Genomic DNA, 20,583 nt, shown 5'->3' on the forward strand with positions numbered 1-20,583 from the left:
ATGTTACTTCAGCTAATATGGTGACAACGGTGTAGGTTGTGTGTAGCGGTCATGATATGAAGGTTTGGCTAGGAAAGGTTTTTTCGCCTGGTCACATACAGCTGATGTGTTGTTAGTTGAAGTCCATAAGCAAAGGGAAAAAGTGAGAGGAGGAGTGTGCATAGATGTGAGAAGGAAGACAACAAGCTGTTTGTATGTGGCTATTTTACGTGCTGTTTGCATGTGATCAAGGGTGTATTCATTCCACCGATTCTGCTGAAAAACGTTTTTTAAACGGAAGCAAACGGAATTGAACGGGGATAAACATAACTGAATTTGTCCAATAGAAACTCTAATTTGCAACTGTTGAACTAATGATTACACCGTAGATCAGCTAGATGCAGGCAAGAGCGTGCAAGACGGTATTGAATGTGTCACTGTCTGTTCGTGTGTCACTGTCTGTCACCTCAAATCTTTCTCTCGACCTGTAAACTTTCATTCATTGGCTAGGTTGTAGCAACCTCATGATGGGAACAGGGAAAATGTGAAAATGTGAGGATCATGTAGTAGTAAGGTGAATGGAATATGAATGAAAGTCATACAATATGCTGTAATAAAACTAGTCCTCCCTCATCTTAAACGGCACCGACCCTCACTGACACACACAGTGGTAAAGGAACGTCATAGACTCATTGTTGTGATTCACTGACACACACAGTGGTAAAGGAACGTCATAGACTCATTGTTGTGATTCACTGACACACACAGTGGTAAAGGAACGCCATAGACTCATTGTTGTGATTCACTGACACACACAGTGGTAAAGGAACGTCATAGACTCATTGTTGTGATTCACTGACACACACAGTGGTAAAGGAACATCATAGACTCATTGTTGCGATTCACTGACACACACAGTGGTAAAGGAACGTCATGGACTCATTGTTGTGATTCACTGACACACACAGTGGTAAAGGAACGTCATGGACTCATTGTTGTGATTCACTGACACACACAGTGGTAAAGGAACGTCATGGACTCATTGTTGTGATTCACTGACACACACAGTGGTAAAGGAACTTCATAGACTCATTGTTGTGATTCACTGACACACACAGTGGTAAAGGAACGTCATGGACTCATTGTTGTGATTCACTGACACACACAGTGGTAAAGGAACGTCATGGACTCATTGTTGTGATTCACTGACACACACAGTGGTAAAGGAACATCATAGACTCATTGTTGTGATTCACTGACACACACAGTGGTAAAGGAACATCATAGACTCATTGTTGTGATTCACTGACACACACAGTGGTAAAGGAACATCATAGACTCATTGTTGTGATTCACTGACACACACAGTGGTAAAGGAACGTTATAGACTCATTGTTGTGATTCACTGACACACACAGTGGTAAAGGAACATCATAGACTCATTGTTGTGATTCACTGACACACACAGTGGTAAAGGAACGTCATAGACTCATTGTTGTGATTTAATGACACACATTCAAATAGTAAATACTCATTCTAAATTCACATAAACAGTGCCATTGGTGCACAATCATGTACCAATACAATAAACATCTTTCGGTAGTATCAGGGTTAAAGTGTTAAAAACTCTATCAGTAGTATCAGGGTTTAAACTCTATCAGTAGTATCAGGGTTTAAACTCTATCAGTAGTATCAGGGTTTAAACTCTATCAGTAGTATCAGGGTTTAAACTCTATCAGTAGTATCAGGGTTTAAACTCTATCAGTAGTATCAGGGTTTAAACTCTATCAGTAGTATCAGGGTTTAAACTCTATCAGTAGTATCAGGGTTTAAACTATTTCAGTAGTATCAGGGTTTAAACTCTATCAGTAGTATCAGGGTTTAAACTCTATCAGTAGTATCAGGGTTTAAACTATTTCAGTATTATCAGGGTTGAAGTGTTAAAAACAACTAGAACAAATTATGCACTTAGAAGTAGTACTATAGAATGTGCTATACTATAGAATGTGCTATACTATAGTACTATAGAATGTGCTATACTATACTACTATAGAATGTGCTATACTGTGGTACTATAGAACGTGCTATACTATACTACAGTACTATAGAATGTGCTATACTATACTACACTACAGTACTATAGAATGTGCTATACTATACTATAGAATGTGCTATACTATAGTACTATAGAATGTGCTATACTATAGTACTATAGAATGTGCTATACTATACAGAATGTGCTATACCATAGTACCATACAGAATGTGCTATACTATACTATAGTACTATAGAATGTGCTATACAATACAGAATGTGCTATACCATAGTACCATACAGAATGTGATACTATAGTACTATAGAATGTGCTATACAATAGTACTATAGAATGTGCCATACTATAGTACTATAGAATGTGCTATACTATAGTACTATAGAATGTACTATACTATAGTACTATAGAATGTGCTATACTATACTATAGTACTCTAGAATGTGCTATACTATAGAATGTGCTATACTATAGTACTATAGAATGTGCTATACTATACTATAGTACTATAGAATGTGCTATACTATAGTACTATAGAATGTGCTATACTATACTATAGTACTATAGCATGTGCTATACTATAGTACTATAGAATGTGCTATACTATACTATAGTACTCTAGAATGTGCTATACTATAGAATGTGCTATACTATAGTACTATAGAATGTGCTATACTATAGTACTATAGCATGTGCTATACTATAGTACTGTAGAATGTGCCATACTCTACTATAGTACTATAGAATGTGCTATACTATAGTACTATAGAATGTGCTATACTATAGTACTATAGCATGTGCTATACTATAGTACTGTAGAATGTGCCATACTCTACTATAGTACTATAGAATGTGCTATACTATAGTACTATAGAATGTGCTATACTATAGTACTATAGAATGTGCCATACTATACAGAATGTGCTATACCATAGTACCATACAGAATGTGATATACTATAGTACTATAGAATGTGCTATACAATAGTACTATAGAATGTGCCATACTATAGTACTATAGAATGTGCTATACTATAGTACTATAGAATGTACTATACTATAGTACTATAGAATGTGCTATACTATACTATAGTACTCTAGAATGTGCTATACTATAGAATGTGCTATACTATAGTACTATAGAATGTGCTATACTATACTATAGTACTATAGAATGTGCTATACTATAGTACTATAGAATGTGCTATACTATACTATAGTACTATAGAATGTGCTATACTATAGTACTATAGAATGTGCTATACTATACTATAGTACTCTAGAATGTGCTATACTATAGAATGTGCTATACTATAGTACTATAGCATGTGCTATACTATAGTACTGTAGAATGTGCCATACTCTACTATAGTACTATAGAATGTGCTATACTATAGTACTATAGAATGTGCTATACTATAGTACTATAGAATGTGCCATACTATACTATAGTACTATAGAATGTGCTATACTATAGTACTATAGAATGTGCAGGATACCTTTTGATTAAAACATGAAAGAACACATTCATAACATTCACATGGTGAGTCAACTATAATTGTCATAGTCCATAGAAAATACAATGCCTGTATTAGACCTGGGTTCAAATTACTGAAAAATAATTTGACTGTTAGCTTAAGACTGCCTGAAGTCCCAGATGGGCAGGGTTTTGAAAATATATGAAACCCATGCAGCTCTGGTCTATATGGGCTTTTCTCTCAAGTGTGGATAATCATTAGTTTACTTTAAATATTAAAAAACAGACCTGCACAAAACTTCTAACATTTTACACTGTGGCATTTACAAAAAAAATGATAGTCTTGATTGGCGGCTGTCTCTCACCTTCTAGGCTCAAGACCTGTGAAGAAACAATGAATGTGTTATGTAATGCAACAATAGCGTACTGCCCCTCCTTTGAGATTGCATTTGTGTGTGCCAGACTGTGTAATACAAATACATTTGTCAAACGGCAAGCTAAATCAAGTGCACTTCAAATAATGTGTTTGACCCGGCTGGCTGGTGTTTGCCCATGTTTATCCCAAGATTCACAATGGCTGTCTAGATCACCTCTCTCTTTTCTAGTGCCAGCTCTGGCTAGTCTGATTGGTTCCTTCCATCGTTGACCCCTTCTATTCCTGAATACCAACCTTGGCCCTGATTGATGGTGCATTCAAGTGCTGCATTTTCTTTTAGGAAATGTACTGTTGGTAGTTGTCAACAGACATGCTAGTTGTCACAACGGACATATTTTGAATATATGTACACTACCATTCAAAAGACGCCTCACAAGTCCTCAACTGGCAGCTTCATTAAATAGTTCCCGCAAAACACCAGTCTCAACGTCAGCAGTGAAGAGGCGACTCCGGGATGCTGGCCTTCTAGGCAGAGTTCCTCTGTCCAGTGTCTGTGTTCTTTTGCCCATCTTAATCTTTTATTTTTATTGGCCAGTCTGAGATATGGCTTTTTCTTTGCAACTCTGCCTAGAAGGCCAGCATCGCAGAGTTGCCTCTCCACTGTTGATGTTGAGACTGGTGTTTTGCGGGTACTATTTAATGAAGCTGCCAGCTGAGGACTTGTGAGGCGTCTGTTTCTCAAATTAGACACTCTAATGTACTTGTCCTCTTGCTCAGTTGTGCACGGGGGCCTCCCACTCTTTCTATTCTGGTTAGAGGCAGTTTGCGCTGTTCTATGAAGGGAGTAGTACACAGCGTTGTACGAGATCTTCACTTTCTTGGCAATTTCTCGCATGGAATAGCCTTCATTTCTCAGATCAAGAATAGACTGACGAGTTTCAGAAGAAAGTTCTTTGTTTCTGTCTATTTTGAGCCTGTAATCGAACTCACAAATGCTGATGCTCCAGATACTCAACTAGACTAACGAAGGCCAGTTTTATTGCTTCTTTAATCAGAACAACAGTTTTCAGCTATGCTAACATAATTGCAAAAGGGTTTTCTAATGCTCAATTAGCCTTTTAAAATTATAAACTTGAATTAACTAATACAACTAATACAACGTGCCATTGGAACATAGGAGTGATGGTTGCTGATAATGGGCCTCTGTACCCTTATGTAGATATTCCATAAAAAATCAGCCATCTCCAGCTACAATACTCATTTACAACATTAACAATGTCTACACTGTATTTCTGATCAATTTGATGTTATTTTAATGGACAAAAAATGTGCTTTTCTTTCAAAAACAAGGACATTTCTAGGTGACCCCAAACTTTTGAACGGTAGTGTATATGTCTCATTCCAAAATCTCCTCCTGTCATTCCCTAGTCATCCCTAGCGGTTTCCTACCTCTCCTCTGCTTCCCAAATCTCCTCCTGTCATTCCCTAGTCATCCCTAGCGGTTTCCTACCTCTCCTCTGCTTCCCAAATCTCCTCTTGTCATTCCCTGGTCATCCCTAGCGGTTTCCTACCTCTCCTCTGCTTCCCAAATCTCCTCCTGTCATTCCCTAGTCATCCCTAGCGGTTTCCTACCTCTCCTCTGCTTCCCAAATCTTCTGTAGTTATTTCAATAGAATACAATATTTGCTTTATTGGTACATTTGGACTGAAAAGTCCTTCTTTTTTTGCTGTCACAGTACCCAACCTGCCTCTGGAGCAATTAGGGGTAAAGTGCCATGCTCAAGGGCACAACGGCGCTAGATAGCACATGGGATATTGAAGCCAGTAACCCTCCGGCTGTTGGTTCACCTCCCCCCAGATGTCCCCCGTCAACTGAGGGATTCCTCCCCGTCAACTCTAACCTGGAGACTACTACCGGCATCAAGTAGTTCCCTACCTCTCCTCTCTTTCCCACACCACCTCTGACAATCGTGTTTGGTGTTGAAGCGGTTGTGGTTGCCCTCACAACCCCCGTAGACAAACGGCCGGCACTCCCCGGAGCGGGGGTGGTAGTACCACAGCAGGACATACTCCCAACACCCCCCCTCTGACATGGGCTGCAGGCAGGGGTCAGGGGTCAAGTCTAAAGCAAAAGTAGAAACAATATAACCTGGTCACAGATCTGTTTGTGCCAAACATGACGATGACTGTAGGAGCTAGACAGCACAAACAGATCTGGGACCAGTCTAATCACTAAATTATAGGAGTTAAGTATCAGAGAATTAAGAGAAGCTTTTCTGAGGCATGTTTGACAAGAGTGAACACATTCAAAAACATGTAGAATTAGGAATATTATCCTCAGTGAATTAAAATTCTTTGTGGAAACCAAAGAAATAATGTTCATTGTGCTGTGATATCAAGCGTTTGAGTCATTGCTAGATCATCCATTAATTAAGTGAATAATGTTTTTTAATAGTTTTGCCTTTCAATGTGGGTTGCACATTCATTCATAAATTCTAGCGAGCGCACACCAACACAAACACACACTCTTATCTTTCTCATCCCGCATTGTGCCCCATACACTCCCTCCTTATTACAGACTAATATAAGAGAGAGAGGGAGAGACAGAGAGGGAGAAAAAAAATGAAGAGAGAGAGACAGAGAGAGAGAGAAAGATGAAGAGAGAGAGAGCGAGAGAGAGAGAGAAAGAGAGAGGAAGAGGGGAGAGTGAGAATGAGAGAGGGAGGGAGGGAGAGAGAGAGAGGGAAAGATAAAGAGAGAGAAAGAGGAAGAGAGAGAAAGAAAGAGAGAGGAATAGAGAGAGAGGGGGAAAGAGAGAGAGGGAGAGAGAGAGAGGAGAGAGTAAGAGAGAGAGGGAGGGAGAGAGAGAGAGAGAGAGAGACAGAGACAGGGAGAGGAAGAGAGAGAGACAGAGAGAGACAGAGAGAGAGAGAGAGAGAGCGAGAGAGAGAGGGGGGGAGAGAGGGGAGAGATAGAAAGAGAGAGAGAGAAAGAGAGAGGGAAAGAGAGAGCGAGAGAGGGGGAGAAAGAGAGAGAGGGAAACCAAAGAGAGACAGAGAGAGTGAGGAAAGAGAGACAGAGAGAAAGAGAGGAAGAGAGAGAGAGAAAGACAGAGAGAGAAAGAGAGACAGAGAGAGGAAGAGAGAGAGAGAGCGAAAGACAGAGAGAAAAAGAGACAGAGAGAGAGAGAGATAGAGAGAGAGAGAGAGAGAGAGAGAGAGAAAGGGGGGAGAGAGATAGAGAGATAGGGGAGCGGGGTAGAGAGAGAGGGAGAGAGAGAGAGAGAGGAAGAGAGAAAGAGAGCGAGAGAGAGAGAGAGAGGGAGGGAGGGAGATAAAGAGAGAGAGGAAGGGAGAGAGGGAGGTAGGGAGAGAGAGAGGGAGAGAAAGAGGGGGGAGAGAAAGAGGGGGGAGGGAGGGAGGGATTGAAAGTGAGAGAGTGCAAGTGAAAAAAGAAAGAATCAAAATGACAAGAGGAGAGGAAGAAGCGCAAACAAGAGGAAGAGGAAAGATGGAGAAAGAAAAGAGAGAGATGGAAAGGAAAACAAGTTCCATTCATTCACCTGATGAGTGTGGCCCAACTCCCGGAACCCTTCTTCTCCTGTGCCTCAGTCCCCAATCCGCTCCCCTGTTGGCTCCAGAGTCTGAAGGCCGAGAGAACTCATTAGGTTACAGACAGGTGGATTCAACCATTTATCACTATGTGGGGCCTGCTGTGAACCACTCCCACTCCTCTAATCAACACACAGGGCCCTTGATAAATGTCAACTCTATTGGCCCGGGTCTAAAGTATTACACTATACAGGGAATGGAGTGCCATTTGGAATACAGCCGTGGTCTGCAGACTCGGCACTGACCCACTTCAGTCTGTCCGACTGACATGGTCTGTCTTACTGACTCTCTATAGGTTCATACTGGAGGATGAACAGGGAGACATGGAGGAAAGGATTTATGACCAATAAGACTAATGACAGATGGAAATGTCTACGAATGTCCGTTATCTCCAAGTCGGATGTTTGTCTGTGACTGATACATTTTGCATGTAAAATACACTGCATTTACGGGGAGATTATGGAGTTTGTATTTTATTCTTATTTAACTTTTTTTATCAGGAAAATCAAGTCTAGTGTAATGGAATCAATGTAATACTCCCAAAAGTGATAACCCCGCCCATCTGGCACACCAGGCAAGTTCAATCAAACGCTCAGAGCATTTGAAAATATCCAATATTTTGGAACTCAGGTGACCTGTACGTTAAGCTAGATGTCACGATCCCGGGCGGGGGATTACACATAACAATAGTGACATTGACATTGACAGGGGCAATGTGAGCCTTTGATTATTTCCCATCACTTTGGTTCAATGGAACCTGAAATAGGGATTCAAATGGGATGAGAAGCCCAGTAGCCTCGGGCTGGCTAGCCTAGGGTTGGTTAGCCTAGGGTTGGTTAGCCTAGGGTTGGCTAGCCTAGGGTTGGTTAGCCTAGGGTTGGTTAGCCTAGGGCTGGCTAGCCTAGGGTTGGTTAGCCTAGGGTTGGTTAGTCTAGGGCTGGTTAGCCTAGGGTTGGTTAGCCTAGGGTTGGTTAGCCTAGGGCTGGCTAGCCTAGGGTTGGTTAGCCTAGGGATGGCTAGCCTAGGGCTGGCTAGCCTAGGGTTGGTTAGCCTAGGGCTGGTTAGCCTAGGGTTGGTTAGCCTAGGGTTGGTTAGTCTAGGGTTGGTTAGCCTAGGGCTGGCTAGCCTAGGGTTGGTTAGCCTAGGGTTGGTTAGCCTAGGGTTGGTTAGCCTAGGGTTGGTTAGCCTAGGGATGGCTAGCCTAGGGTTGGTTAGCCTAGGGTTGGTTAGCCTAGGGTTGGTTAGCCTAGGGTTGGTTAGTCTAGGGTTGGTTAGCCTAGGGCTGGCTAGCCTAGGGTTGGTTAGCCTAGGGTTGGTTAGCCTAGGGTTGGTTAGCCTAGGGTTGGCTAGGATAATGACCCGCGATAACACTGTGTTTTGATTGCTTCTTTCTGCCTCTCTCTCTCTTTCCCTCTGTCTTTGTCCTCGTCCTTTTCTAATACGTAGTAATAAACCACTCAGAATGGAGAGTCTAGCTTCAGAGTTGTGGTCAACTCTGGAGGTTAGTAAATAGATGGATAGGATATTAGGTTGGTCTAAGCGGGGGTCTCACCTATGGACAAGGGAAGTGTTTACATGAAGAAAAAAACAACAGCTTTTTATTTATTCGTTCCTCAAATAGGTGGGGTATTAACAATACATTTCTGTGGATATTTGTCTGGAATTTCGACCCGAATAAGAACCAACCCCACAGTTTAAATATCATTTTATTCAACATTCGTGACAGACAAGAGACGTTTAGGTTTTCTCCTGTGTAAAAAAGTGTGGCTATGCTGTACAGGAATGGAAAGCAGCATGACATCGGGACTAGGGCCATATATGTGGTCAGGAGCTTGGACCGCTACACCAAACTATGGCACCAACTTCTAACTTTGACTTACCGGTAAGGTTGTCATCACCTGGGGTCCCCTCCTCTCGCAGGGGGATGGGGGGAGGAGTGGTTGATCCTACCAGCTCCTTTTCAAGTATTTTCTTGTCCTCTTCCTCCTCTCCCATCTCATCCTCAGGTAGGCTGCGTGTGAGGATGGATATAGGCTCGTCCGGATCCCTCTCAAACAACATGCTCTCAGCATCCGGGTCCTTGGACTTCACCACAAACTTCAAGTTCATCCCTGCAACAACCACAGACAGAATAGTCAGTGTTTCCCCTACCATTGAATAAACATGAGCCTGCCTTAAATAGGCTTTTACTGGTTTCAATTGACAATTTCATAGTCTGGTATTCACACCTCGCCTGGAAACTAATGGAGGACATTTGATATGATACATTTGATATGATATGTTGACACAAAAGGAATTCTCTACTTTAATGATGTTCACTACGGATAAGGCAACAATGCCTTTCTCCTCAAAGTTGTGGAGGTGTAAACTAAAGATGCGTTTGACCCTGTGGTTGTAGGGCCCTATGGGTTCTGGTGATGGTTTATGGTTTATGAGTCTGGTTTATGGTTTATGAGTCTGGTGTTTGTGAATGACTCCGGTCGGTCACGGTGTCCCCTCTCTCAACGGGCCATTCCATAGAGAGGGCACACCAGATGGCAGAACACACAGGGGCGCCATGCCGCAGCAGTGGGAGTTGTAGAATGTAGAACAGACACACAGACCTGCATGCGCACACACAGCGAAACACAGAAACACTCACCGCACTGGTTCACAACCTCTTGGTTGACCAGCTCCTTCACCTCCTCGGCCTGAGAACAGAGAGGGCAGAGTGCTGCTTAGACCCTGTCTTCAACCAAGCTGTCTGTCAATACAAATATGTCTTGGGCCAGGTAGGTGTCAAACGTGTGTGTGGGAATAAGTAAGATGCACTTACAGAGAGTCCGGGTTCCCCTTTCTCTCCCTTCAGTCCCTCGTTTCCGAGCTCTCCCTGGAAAAGACACAGTGGTTATTATCACAGCAGTTATTACTGTCACCCAGCCTAGTGACAGTAACTCCCATTAGGTATTGATACATGAACAACAACATGTGTGTGAGTGTTATGTGTCTGGTCTAAGAAGTAGCTTACACTGCCTCCTCTTTGTCCTGGACTTCCAGGTGGTCCTGTCTGACAAGGCTTCCCTCTGCCTCTCCTGCCCCTCTCTCCCTGGGACAACAACACAGCAAAATGGAGAACGCTCTTACTCACACAGGTGCTGCGCATGCTAGTGAGCCCACGCACATGTGTTCTCACAGGCACAAACAGACAGGCACACAGATAGACACACACACACACACACACACACACACACACACACACACACACACACACACACACACACACACACACACACACACACACACACACACACACACACACACACACACACACACACACACACACACACACACAGAGATAGACACACACACACAGATAAACACACACACACACACACACACACACACACACACACACACACACACACACACACACACAGATAGACACACACACACAAACAGATAGACACACACACAGATAGACACACACACACACAGATAAACACACACACACACACACACACACACACAGATAAACACACACACACACACACACACACACAGACAGACACACGCACAGATAGACATACACTCTCTCACATATAAATACAAACCGACAACTTCCTTCAATCTAAATTCCATTATACAAAAATGGTATAGTATTATAAGAGACCCACGTATTTCCCTACTACGTACTTCCCTTCCACGTACTTCCCTACTACGTACTTCCCTACTACGTACTTCCCTTCCACGTATTTCCCTACTACGTACTTCCCTACTACGTACTTCCCTTCCACGTACTTACCTACTACGTACTTCCCTACTACGTACTTCCCTTCCACGTACTTCTCTACTTACTTCCCTACTATGTACTTCCCTTCCACGTACTTCCCTACTACGTACTTCCCTACTACGTACTTCCCTTCCACAGACTTCCCTACTACGTACTTCCCTACTACAGCTTCCCTTCCACGTACTTCCCTACTACGTACTTCCCTACTACGTACTTCCCTACTACGTACTTCCTTCCACGTACTTCCCTTCCACGTACTTCCCTACTACGTACTTCCCTTCCACGTACTTCCCTACTACATACTTCCCTACTACGTATTTCCCTACTACGCACTTCCGTACTACGTACTTCCCTTCCACGTACTTCCCTACTACGTACTTCCCTTCCACATACTTCCCTACTACGTACTTCACTTCCACGTACTTCCCTACTACGTACTTCCCTACTACGTACTTCCCAACTACGTACTTCCCTTCCACGTACTTCCCTACTACGTACTTCACTTCCACGTACTTCCCTACTACGTACTTCCCTACTACGTACTTCCCTTCCACGTACTTCCCTACTACGTACTTCACTTCCACGTACTTCCCTACTACGTACTTCCCTACTACGTACTTCCCTTCCACGTACTTCCCAACTACGTACTTCACTTCCACGTACTTCCCTACTACGTACTTCCCTACTACGTACTTCCCTACTACGTACTTCCCTACTACGGACTTCCCTACTAAGTACTTCCCTACTACGTACTTCCCTACTACGTACTTCCCTACTACGTACTTCCCTACTACGTACTTCCCTTTCATGTACTTCCCTACTACGTACTTCCCAACTACGTACTTCCCTTCCACGTACTTCCCTACTACGTACTTCCCTACTAGATACAGCCCTACTACGTACTTCCCTACTACATACTTCCCTACTACGCACTTCCCTACTACGCACTTCCCTACTAAGTACTTCCCTACTACGTACTTCCCTACCACGTACTTCCCTACTACGTACTTCCCTACTAAGTACTTCCCTACTACGTACTTCCCTTCTAAGTACTTCCCTACTACGTACTTCCCTTCCACGTACTTCCCTACTACGTACTTCCCTACTAAGTACTTCCCTACTACGTACTTCCCTACTAAGTACTTCCCTACTACGTACTTCCCTTCTAAGTACTTCCCTACTAAGTACTTCCCTACTAAGTACTTCCCTACTACGTACTTCCCTTCTAAGTACTTCCCTACTACGTACTTCCCTACTAAATACTTCCCTACTAAATACTTCCCTACTACGTACTTCACTACTAAGTACTTCCCTATTAAATACTTCCCGACTACGTAGTTCCCAACTAAGTACCTCCCTACTACGTACTTCCCTACTACGTACTTCCCTTTCATGTACTTCCCTACTACGTACTTCCCAACTACGTACTTCCCTTCCAAGTACTTCCCTACTACGTACTTCCCCACTACGTACAGCCCTACTACGTACTTCCCTACTAATTACTTCCCTACTACGTACTTCCCTACTAAGTACTTCCCTACTAAATACTTCCCGACTACGTAGTTCCCAACTAAGTACCTCCATACTACGTACTTCCCTACTACATACTTCCCTACTACGTACTTCCCTACTACGTACTTCCCTACTACGTACTTCCCTACTAAGTACTTCCCTACTACGTACTTCCCTACTAAGTACTTCCCTACTAAGTACTTCCCTACTACGTACTTCCCTACTAAGTACTTCCCTACTACGTACTTCCCTACTAATTACTTCCCTACTACGTACTTCCCTACTAAGTACTTCCCTACTACGTACTTCCCTACTAAGTACTTCCCTACTACGTACTTCCCTTCTAAGTACTTCCCTACTAAGTACTTCCCTACTAAGTACTTCCCTACTACATACTTCCCTTCCACGTACTTCCCTACTAAGTACTTCCCTACTACGTACTTCCCCACTACATACAGCCCTACTACGTACTTCCCTACTAATTACTTCCCTACTACGTACTTCCCTAATAAGTACTTCCCTACTAAATACTTCCCGACTACGAAGTTCCCAACTAAGTACCTCCCTACTACGTACTTCCCTACTACATACTTCCCTACTACGTACTTCCCTACTACGTACTTCCCTACTACGTACTTCCCTACTAAGTACTTCCCTACTAAGTACTTCCCTACTACATACTTCCCTACTACGTACTTCCCTGCTAAGTACTTCCCTACTACGTACTTCCCTACTAATTACTTCCCTACTACGTACTTCCCTACTAAGTACTTCCCTACTAAGTACTTCCCTACTACGTACTTCCATACTATGTACTTCCCTACTACGTACTTCCCAACTACGTACTTCCCTTCCACGTTCTTCCCTACTACGTATTTCCCTACTACATACAGCCCTACTACGTACTTCCCTACTACGTACTTCCCTACTACGCATTTCTACTAAATACTTCCCGACTACGTAGTTCCCAACTAAGTACCTCCCTACTACGTACTTCCCTATTACGTACTTCCCTACTACGTACTTCCCTTCTAAGTACTTCCCTTCTAAGTACTTCCCTACTAAGTACTTCCCTACTACGTACTTCCCTACTACGTACTTCCCTACTACGCACTTCCCTACTAAGTACTTCCCTACTACGTACTTCCCTACTACGTACTTCCCTACTACGTACTTCCCTTTCATGTACTTCCCTACTACGTACTTCCCAACTACGTACTTCCCTTCCACGTACTTCCCTACTACGTACTTCCCTACTAGATACAGCCCTACTACGTACTTCCCTACTACATACTTCCCTACTACGCACTTCCCTACTACACACTTCCCTACTAAGTACTTCCCTACTACGTACTTCCCTACCACGTACTTCCCTACTACGTACTTCCCTACTAAGTACTTCCCTACTAAGTACTTCCCTACTAAGTACTTCCCTACTACGTACTTCCCTTCCACGTACTTCCCTACTAAGTACTTCCCTACTACGTACTTCCCCACTACATACAGCCCTACTACGTACTTCCCTACTAATTACTTCCCTACTACGTACTTCCCTAATAAGTACTTCCCTACTAAATACTTCCCGACTACGTAGTTCCCAACTAAGTACCTCCCTACTACGTACTTCCCTACTACATACTTCCCTACTACGTACTTCCCTACTACGTACTTCCCTACTACGTACTTCCCTACTAAGTACTTCCCTACTAAGTACTTCCCTACTACATACTTCCCTACTACGTACTTCCCTGCTAAGTACTTCCCTACTACGTACTTCCCTACTAATTACTTCCCTACTACGCACTTCCCTACTACACACTTCCCTACTAAGTACTTCCCTACTACGTACTTCCCTACCACGTACTTCCCTACTACGTACTTCCCTACTAAGTACTTCCCTACTAAGTACTTCCCTACTAAGTACTTCCCAACTACGTACTTCCCTTCCACGTACTTCCCTACTACGTACTTCCCTACTACGTACTTCCCTACTACGTACTTCCCTACTACGTACAGCCCTACTACGTACTTCCCTACTACGTACTTCCCTACTAAGTACTTCCCTACTACATACTTCGCTACTACGTACTTCCCTACTAAGTACTTCCCTACTACGTACTTCCCTACTAATTACTTCCCTACTACGTACTTCCCTACTAAGTACTTCCCTACTAAGTACTTCCCTGCTACGTACTTCCCTACTACGTATTTCCCTACTACGTACTTCCCTACTACGTACTTCCCTTTCATGTACTTCCCTACTACGTACTTCCCAACTACGTACTTCCCTTCCACGTACTTCCCTACTACGTACTTCCCTACTACGTACTTCCCTTCTAAGTACTTCCCTACTAAGTACTTCCCTACTACGTACTTCCCTACTACGTACTTCCCTACTACGTACTTCCCTACTACGTACTTCCCTACTACGCACTTCCCTACTACGCACTTCCCTACTACGCACTTCCCTACTAAGTACTTCCCTACTACGTACTTCCCTACTAAGTACTTCCCTACTAAGTACTTCCCTACTAAGTACTTCCCAACTACGTACTTCCCTTCCACGTACTTCCCTACTACGTACTTCCCTACTACGTACTTCCCTACTACGTACAGCCCTACTACGTACTTCCCTACTACGTACTTCCCTACTAAGTACTTCCCTACTACGTACTTCCCTACTAATTACTTCCCTACTACGTACTTCCCTACTAAGTACTTCCCTACTAAGTACTTCCCTGCTACGTACTTCCCTACTACGTATTTCCCTACTACGTACTTCCCTACTACGTACTTCCCTTTCATGTACTTCCCTACTACGTACTTCCCAACTACGTACTTCCCTTCCACGTACTTCCCTACTACGTACTTCCCTACTAAGTACTTCCCTACTACGTACTTCCCTTCCACGTACTTCCCTACTAAGTACTTCCCTACTACGTACTTCCCCACTACATACAGCCCTACTACGTACTTCCCTACTAATTACTTCCCTACTACGTACTTCCCTAATAAGTACTTCCCTACTAAATACTTCCCGACTACGTAGTTCCCAACTAAGTACCTCCCTACTACGTACTTCCCTACTACATACTTCCCTACTACGTACTTCCCTACTAATTACTTCCCTACTACGTACTTCCCTACTAAGTACTTCCCTACTAAGTACTTCCCTACTACGTACTTCCCTACTATGTACTTCCCTACTACGTACTTCCCAACTACGTACTTCCCTTCCACGTTCTTCCCTACTACGTACTTCCCTACTACATACAGCCCTACTACGTACTTCCCTACTACGTACTTCCCTACTACGCATTTCTACTAAATACTTCCCGACTACGTAGTTCCCAACTAAGTACCTCCCTACTACGTACTTCCCTATTACGTACTTCCCTACTACGTACTTCCCTTCTAAGTACTTCCCTTCTAAGTACTTCCCTACTAAGTACTTCCCTACTACGTACTTCCCTACTACGTACTTCCCTACTACGCACTTCCCTACTAAGTACTTCCCTACTACGTACTTCCCTACTACGTACTTCCCTACTACGTACTTCCCTACTACGTACTTCCCTTTCATGTACTTCCCTACTACGTACTTCCCAACTACGTACTTCCCTTCCACGTACTTCCCTACTACGTGCTTCCCTACTAGATACAGCCCTACTACGTACTTCCCTACTACATACTTCCCTACTATGCACTTCCCTACTACACACTTCCCTACTAAGTACTTCCCTACTACGTACTTCCCTACCACGTACTTCCCTACTACGTACTTCCCTACTAAGTACTTCCCTACTAAGTACTTCCCTACTAAGTACTTCCCTACTACGTACTTCCCTTCCACGTACTTCCCTACTAAGTACTTCCCTACTACGTACTTCCCCACTACATACAGCCCTACTACGTACTTCCCTACTAATTACTTCCCTACTACGTGCTTCCCTAATAAGTACTTCCCTACTAAATACTTCCCGACTACGTGGTTCCCAACTAAGTACCTCCCTACTACGTACTTCCCTACTACATACTTCCCTACTACGTACTTCCCTACTACGTACTTCCCTACTACGTACTTCCCTACTAAGTACTTCCCTACTAAGTACTTCCCTACTACATACTTCCCTACTACGTGCTTCCCTGCTAAGTACTTCCCTACTACGTGCTTCCCTACCAATTACTTCCCTACTACTCACTTCCCTACTACACACTTCCCTACTAAGTACTTCCCTACTACGTGCTTCCCTACCACGTACTTCCCTACTACGTACTTCCCTACTAAGTGCTTCCCTACTAAGTGCTTCCCTACTAAGTACTTCCCAACTACGTACTTCCCTTCCACGTACTTCCCTACTACGTACTTCCCTACTACGTACTTCCCTACTACGTACTTCCCTACTACGTACAGCCCTACTACGTACTTCCCTACTACGTACTTCCCTACTAAGTACTTCCCTACTACATACTTCACTACTACGTACTTCCCTACTAAGTACTTCCCTACTACGTACTTCCCTACTAATTACTTCCCTACTACGTACTTCCCTACTAAGTACTTCCCTACTAAGAACTTCCCTGCTACGTACTTCCCTACTACGTATTTCCCTACTACGTACTTCCCTACTACGTACTTCCCTTTCATGTACTTCCCTACTACGTACTTCCCAACTACGTACTTCCCTTCCACGTACTTCCCTACTACGTACTTCCCTACTACGTACTTCCCTACTACGTACTTCCCTTCTACGTACTTCCCTTCTAAGTACTTCCCTACTAAGTACTTCCCTACTACGTACTTCCCTACTACGTACTTCCCTACTACGTACTTCCCTACTACGCACTTCCCTACTACGCACTTCCCTACTACGCACTTCCCTACTAAGTACTTCCCTACTACGTACTTCCCTACTAAGTACTTCCCTACTAAGTACTTCCCTACTAAGTACTTCCCAACTACGTACTTCCCTTCCACGTACTTCCCTACTACGTACTTCCCTACTACGTACTTCCCTACTACGTACTTCCCTACTACGTACAGCCCTACTACGTACTTCCCTACTACGTACTTCCCTACTAAGTACTTCCCTACTACGTACTTCCCTACTAATTACTTCCCTACTACGTACTTCCCTACTAAGTACTTCCCTACTAAGTACTTCCCTGCTACGTACTTCCCTACTACGTGTTCCTACTACGTGCTTCCCTACTACGTACTTCCCTTTCATGTACTTCCCTACTACGTACTTCCCAACTACGTACTTCCCTTCCACGTACTTCCCTACTACGTACTTCCCTACTAAGTACTTCCCTACTACGTACTTCCCTTCCACGTACTTCCCTACTAAGTACTTCCCTACTACGTACTTCCCCACTACATACAGCCCTACTACGTACTTCCCTACTAATTACTTCCCTACTACGTACTTCCCTAATAAGTACTTCCCTACTAAATACTTCCCGACTACGTAGTTCCCAACTAAGTACCTCCCTACTACGTACTTCCCTACTACGTACTTCCCTACTACGTACTTCCCTACTACGTACTTCCCTACTACGTACTTCCCTACTACGTACTTCCCTACTACGTACTTCCCTACTAAGTACTTCCCTACTACATACTTCCCTACTACGTACTTCCCTGCTAAGTACTTCCCTACTACGTACTTCCCTACTAATTACTTCCCTAATACGTACTTCCATACTAAGTACTTCCCTACTAAGTACTTCCCTACTACGTACTTCCCTACTATGTACTTCCCTACTACGTACTTCCCAACTACGTACTTCCCTTCCACGTTCTTCCCTACTACGTACTTCCCTACTACATACAGCCCTACTACGTACTTCCCTACTACGTACTTCCCTACTACGCATTTCCACTAAATACTTCCCGACTACGTAGTTCCCAACTAAGTACCTCCCTACTACGTACTTCCCTATTACGTACTTCCCTACTACGTACTTCCCTTCTAAGTACTTCCTTCTAAGTACTTCCCTACTAAGTACTTCCCTACTACGTACTTCCCTACTACGTGCTTCCCTACTACGCACTTCCCTACTAAGTGCTTCCCTACTACGTGCTTCCCTACTACGTGCTTCCCTACTACGTACTTCCCTACTACGTACTTCCCTTTCATGTACTTCCCTACTACGTACTTCCCAACTACGTACTTCCCTTCCACGTACTTCCCTACTACGTGCTTCCCTACTAGATACAGCCCTACTACGTACTTCCCTACTACATACTTCCCTACTACGCACTTCCCTACTACACACTTCCCTACTAAGTACTTCCCTACTACGTGCTTCCCTACCACGTACTTCCCTACTACGTGCTTCCCTACTACGTGCTTCCCTTCTAAGTGCTTCCCTACTACGTGCTTCCCTTCCACGTACTTCCCTACTACGTGCTTCCCTACTAAGTACTTCCCTACTGGCGCTTCCCTACTAAGTACTTCCCTACTACGTGCTTCCTTCTAAGTACTTCCCTACTAAGTACTTCCCTACTAAGTACTTCCCTACTACGTGCTTCCCTTCTAAGTGCTTCCCTACTACGTACTTCCCTACTAAATACTTCCCTACTAAATACTTCCCTACTACGTACTTCCCTACTAAGTACTTCCCTACTAAATACTTCCCGACTACGTAGTTCCCAACTAAGTACCTCCCTACTACGTGCTTCCCTACTACATACTTCCCTACTACGTACTTCCCTACTACGTGCTTCCCTACTACGTACTTCCCTACTACGTGCTTCCCTTTCATGTACTTCCCTACTACGTGCTTCCCAACTACGTACTTCCCTTCCAAGTACTTCCCTACTACGTGCTTCCCCACTACGTACAGCCCTACTACGTGCTTCCCTACTAATTACTTCCCTACTACGTACTTCCCTACTAAGTACTTCCCTACTAAATAATTCCCGACTACGTAGTTCCCAACTAAGTACCTCCCTACTACGTACTTCCCTACTACATACTTCCCTACTACGTATTTCCCTACTACGTACTTCCCTACTACGTACTTCCCTACTAAGTACTTCCCTACTACGTACTTCCCTACTACGTACTTCCCTACTAAGTACTTCCCTACTACGTACTTCCCTACTACGTACTTCCCTACTAAGTACTTCCCTACTACGTACTTCCCTACTAATTACTTCCCTACTACGTACTTCCCTACTAAGTGCTTCCCTACTACATACTTCCCTACTAAGTGCTTCCCTACTACGTACTTCCCTTCTAAGTACTTCCCTACTAAGTACTTCCCTACTAAGTACTTCCCTACTACGTACTTCCCTTCCACGTGCTTCCCTACTAAGTACTTCCCTACTACGTGCTTCCCCACTACATACAGCCCTACTACGTACTTCCCTACTAATTACTTCCCTACTACGTACTTCCCTACTAAGTACTTCCCTACTAAATACTTCCCGACTACGTAGTTCCCAACTAAGTACCTCCCTACTACGTGCTTCCCTACTACGTACTTCCCTACACCGTACTTCCCTACTACGTGCTTCCCTACTAAGTGCTTCCCTACTAAGTACTTCCCTACTACATACTTCCCTACTACGTGCTTCCCTGCTAAGTACTTCCCTACTACGTGCTTCCCTACTAATTACTTCCCTACTACGTGCTTCCCTACTAAGTACTTCCCTACTTAGTACTTCCCTACTACGTACTTCCCTACTATGTACTTCCCTACTACGTACTTCCCAACTACGTACTTCCCTTCCACGTTCTTCCCTACTACGTGCTTCCCTACTACATACAGCCCTACTACGTACTTCCCTACTACGTAC

At 43.7% G+C, this 20,583-nt stretch overlaps 1 protein-coding gene across 6 annotated transcripts in view; it reads right to left on the reverse strand.

Moving 5' to 3' along the window:
- Positions 1-1,450: 1,450 nt before the first annotated feature.
- LOC106576558 (collagen alpha-1(VII) chain) overlaps positions 1,451-20,583 on the reverse strand; it is a 146,762-nt gene continuing 127,629 nt past the window's right edge. For all 6 annotated transcript variants that reach the window (XM_045722263.1, XM_045722262.1, XM_045722265.1 and 3 more), the window contains 7 exons: positions 10,500-10,577; positions 10,308-10,361; positions 10,134-10,182; positions 9,373-9,603; positions 7,444-7,524; positions 5,818-6,003; positions 1,451-3,886 (listed from right to left, as the gene is read on the reverse strand). In XM_045722263.1, the coding sequence (XP_045578219.1) occupies positions 3,867-3,886; positions 5,818-6,003; positions 7,444-7,524; positions 9,373-9,603; positions 10,134-10,182; positions 10,308-10,361; positions 10,500-10,577 (699 nt within the window). In that variant the 3' untranslated portion in view covers positions 1,451-3,866. The remainder of the gene's footprint in view (positions 3,887-5,817; positions 6,004-7,443; positions 7,525-9,372; positions 9,604-10,133; positions 10,183-10,307; positions 10,362-10,499; positions 10,578-20,583) is intronic.

This window comes from Salmo salar, chromosome ssa07 (assembly GCF_905237065.1).
Source record: "Salmo salar chromosome ssa07, Ssal_v3.1, whole genome shotgun sequence".
Taxonomy (NCBI): Eukaryota; Metazoa; Chordata; class Actinopteri; order Salmoniformes; family Salmonidae; genus Salmo; species Salmo salar.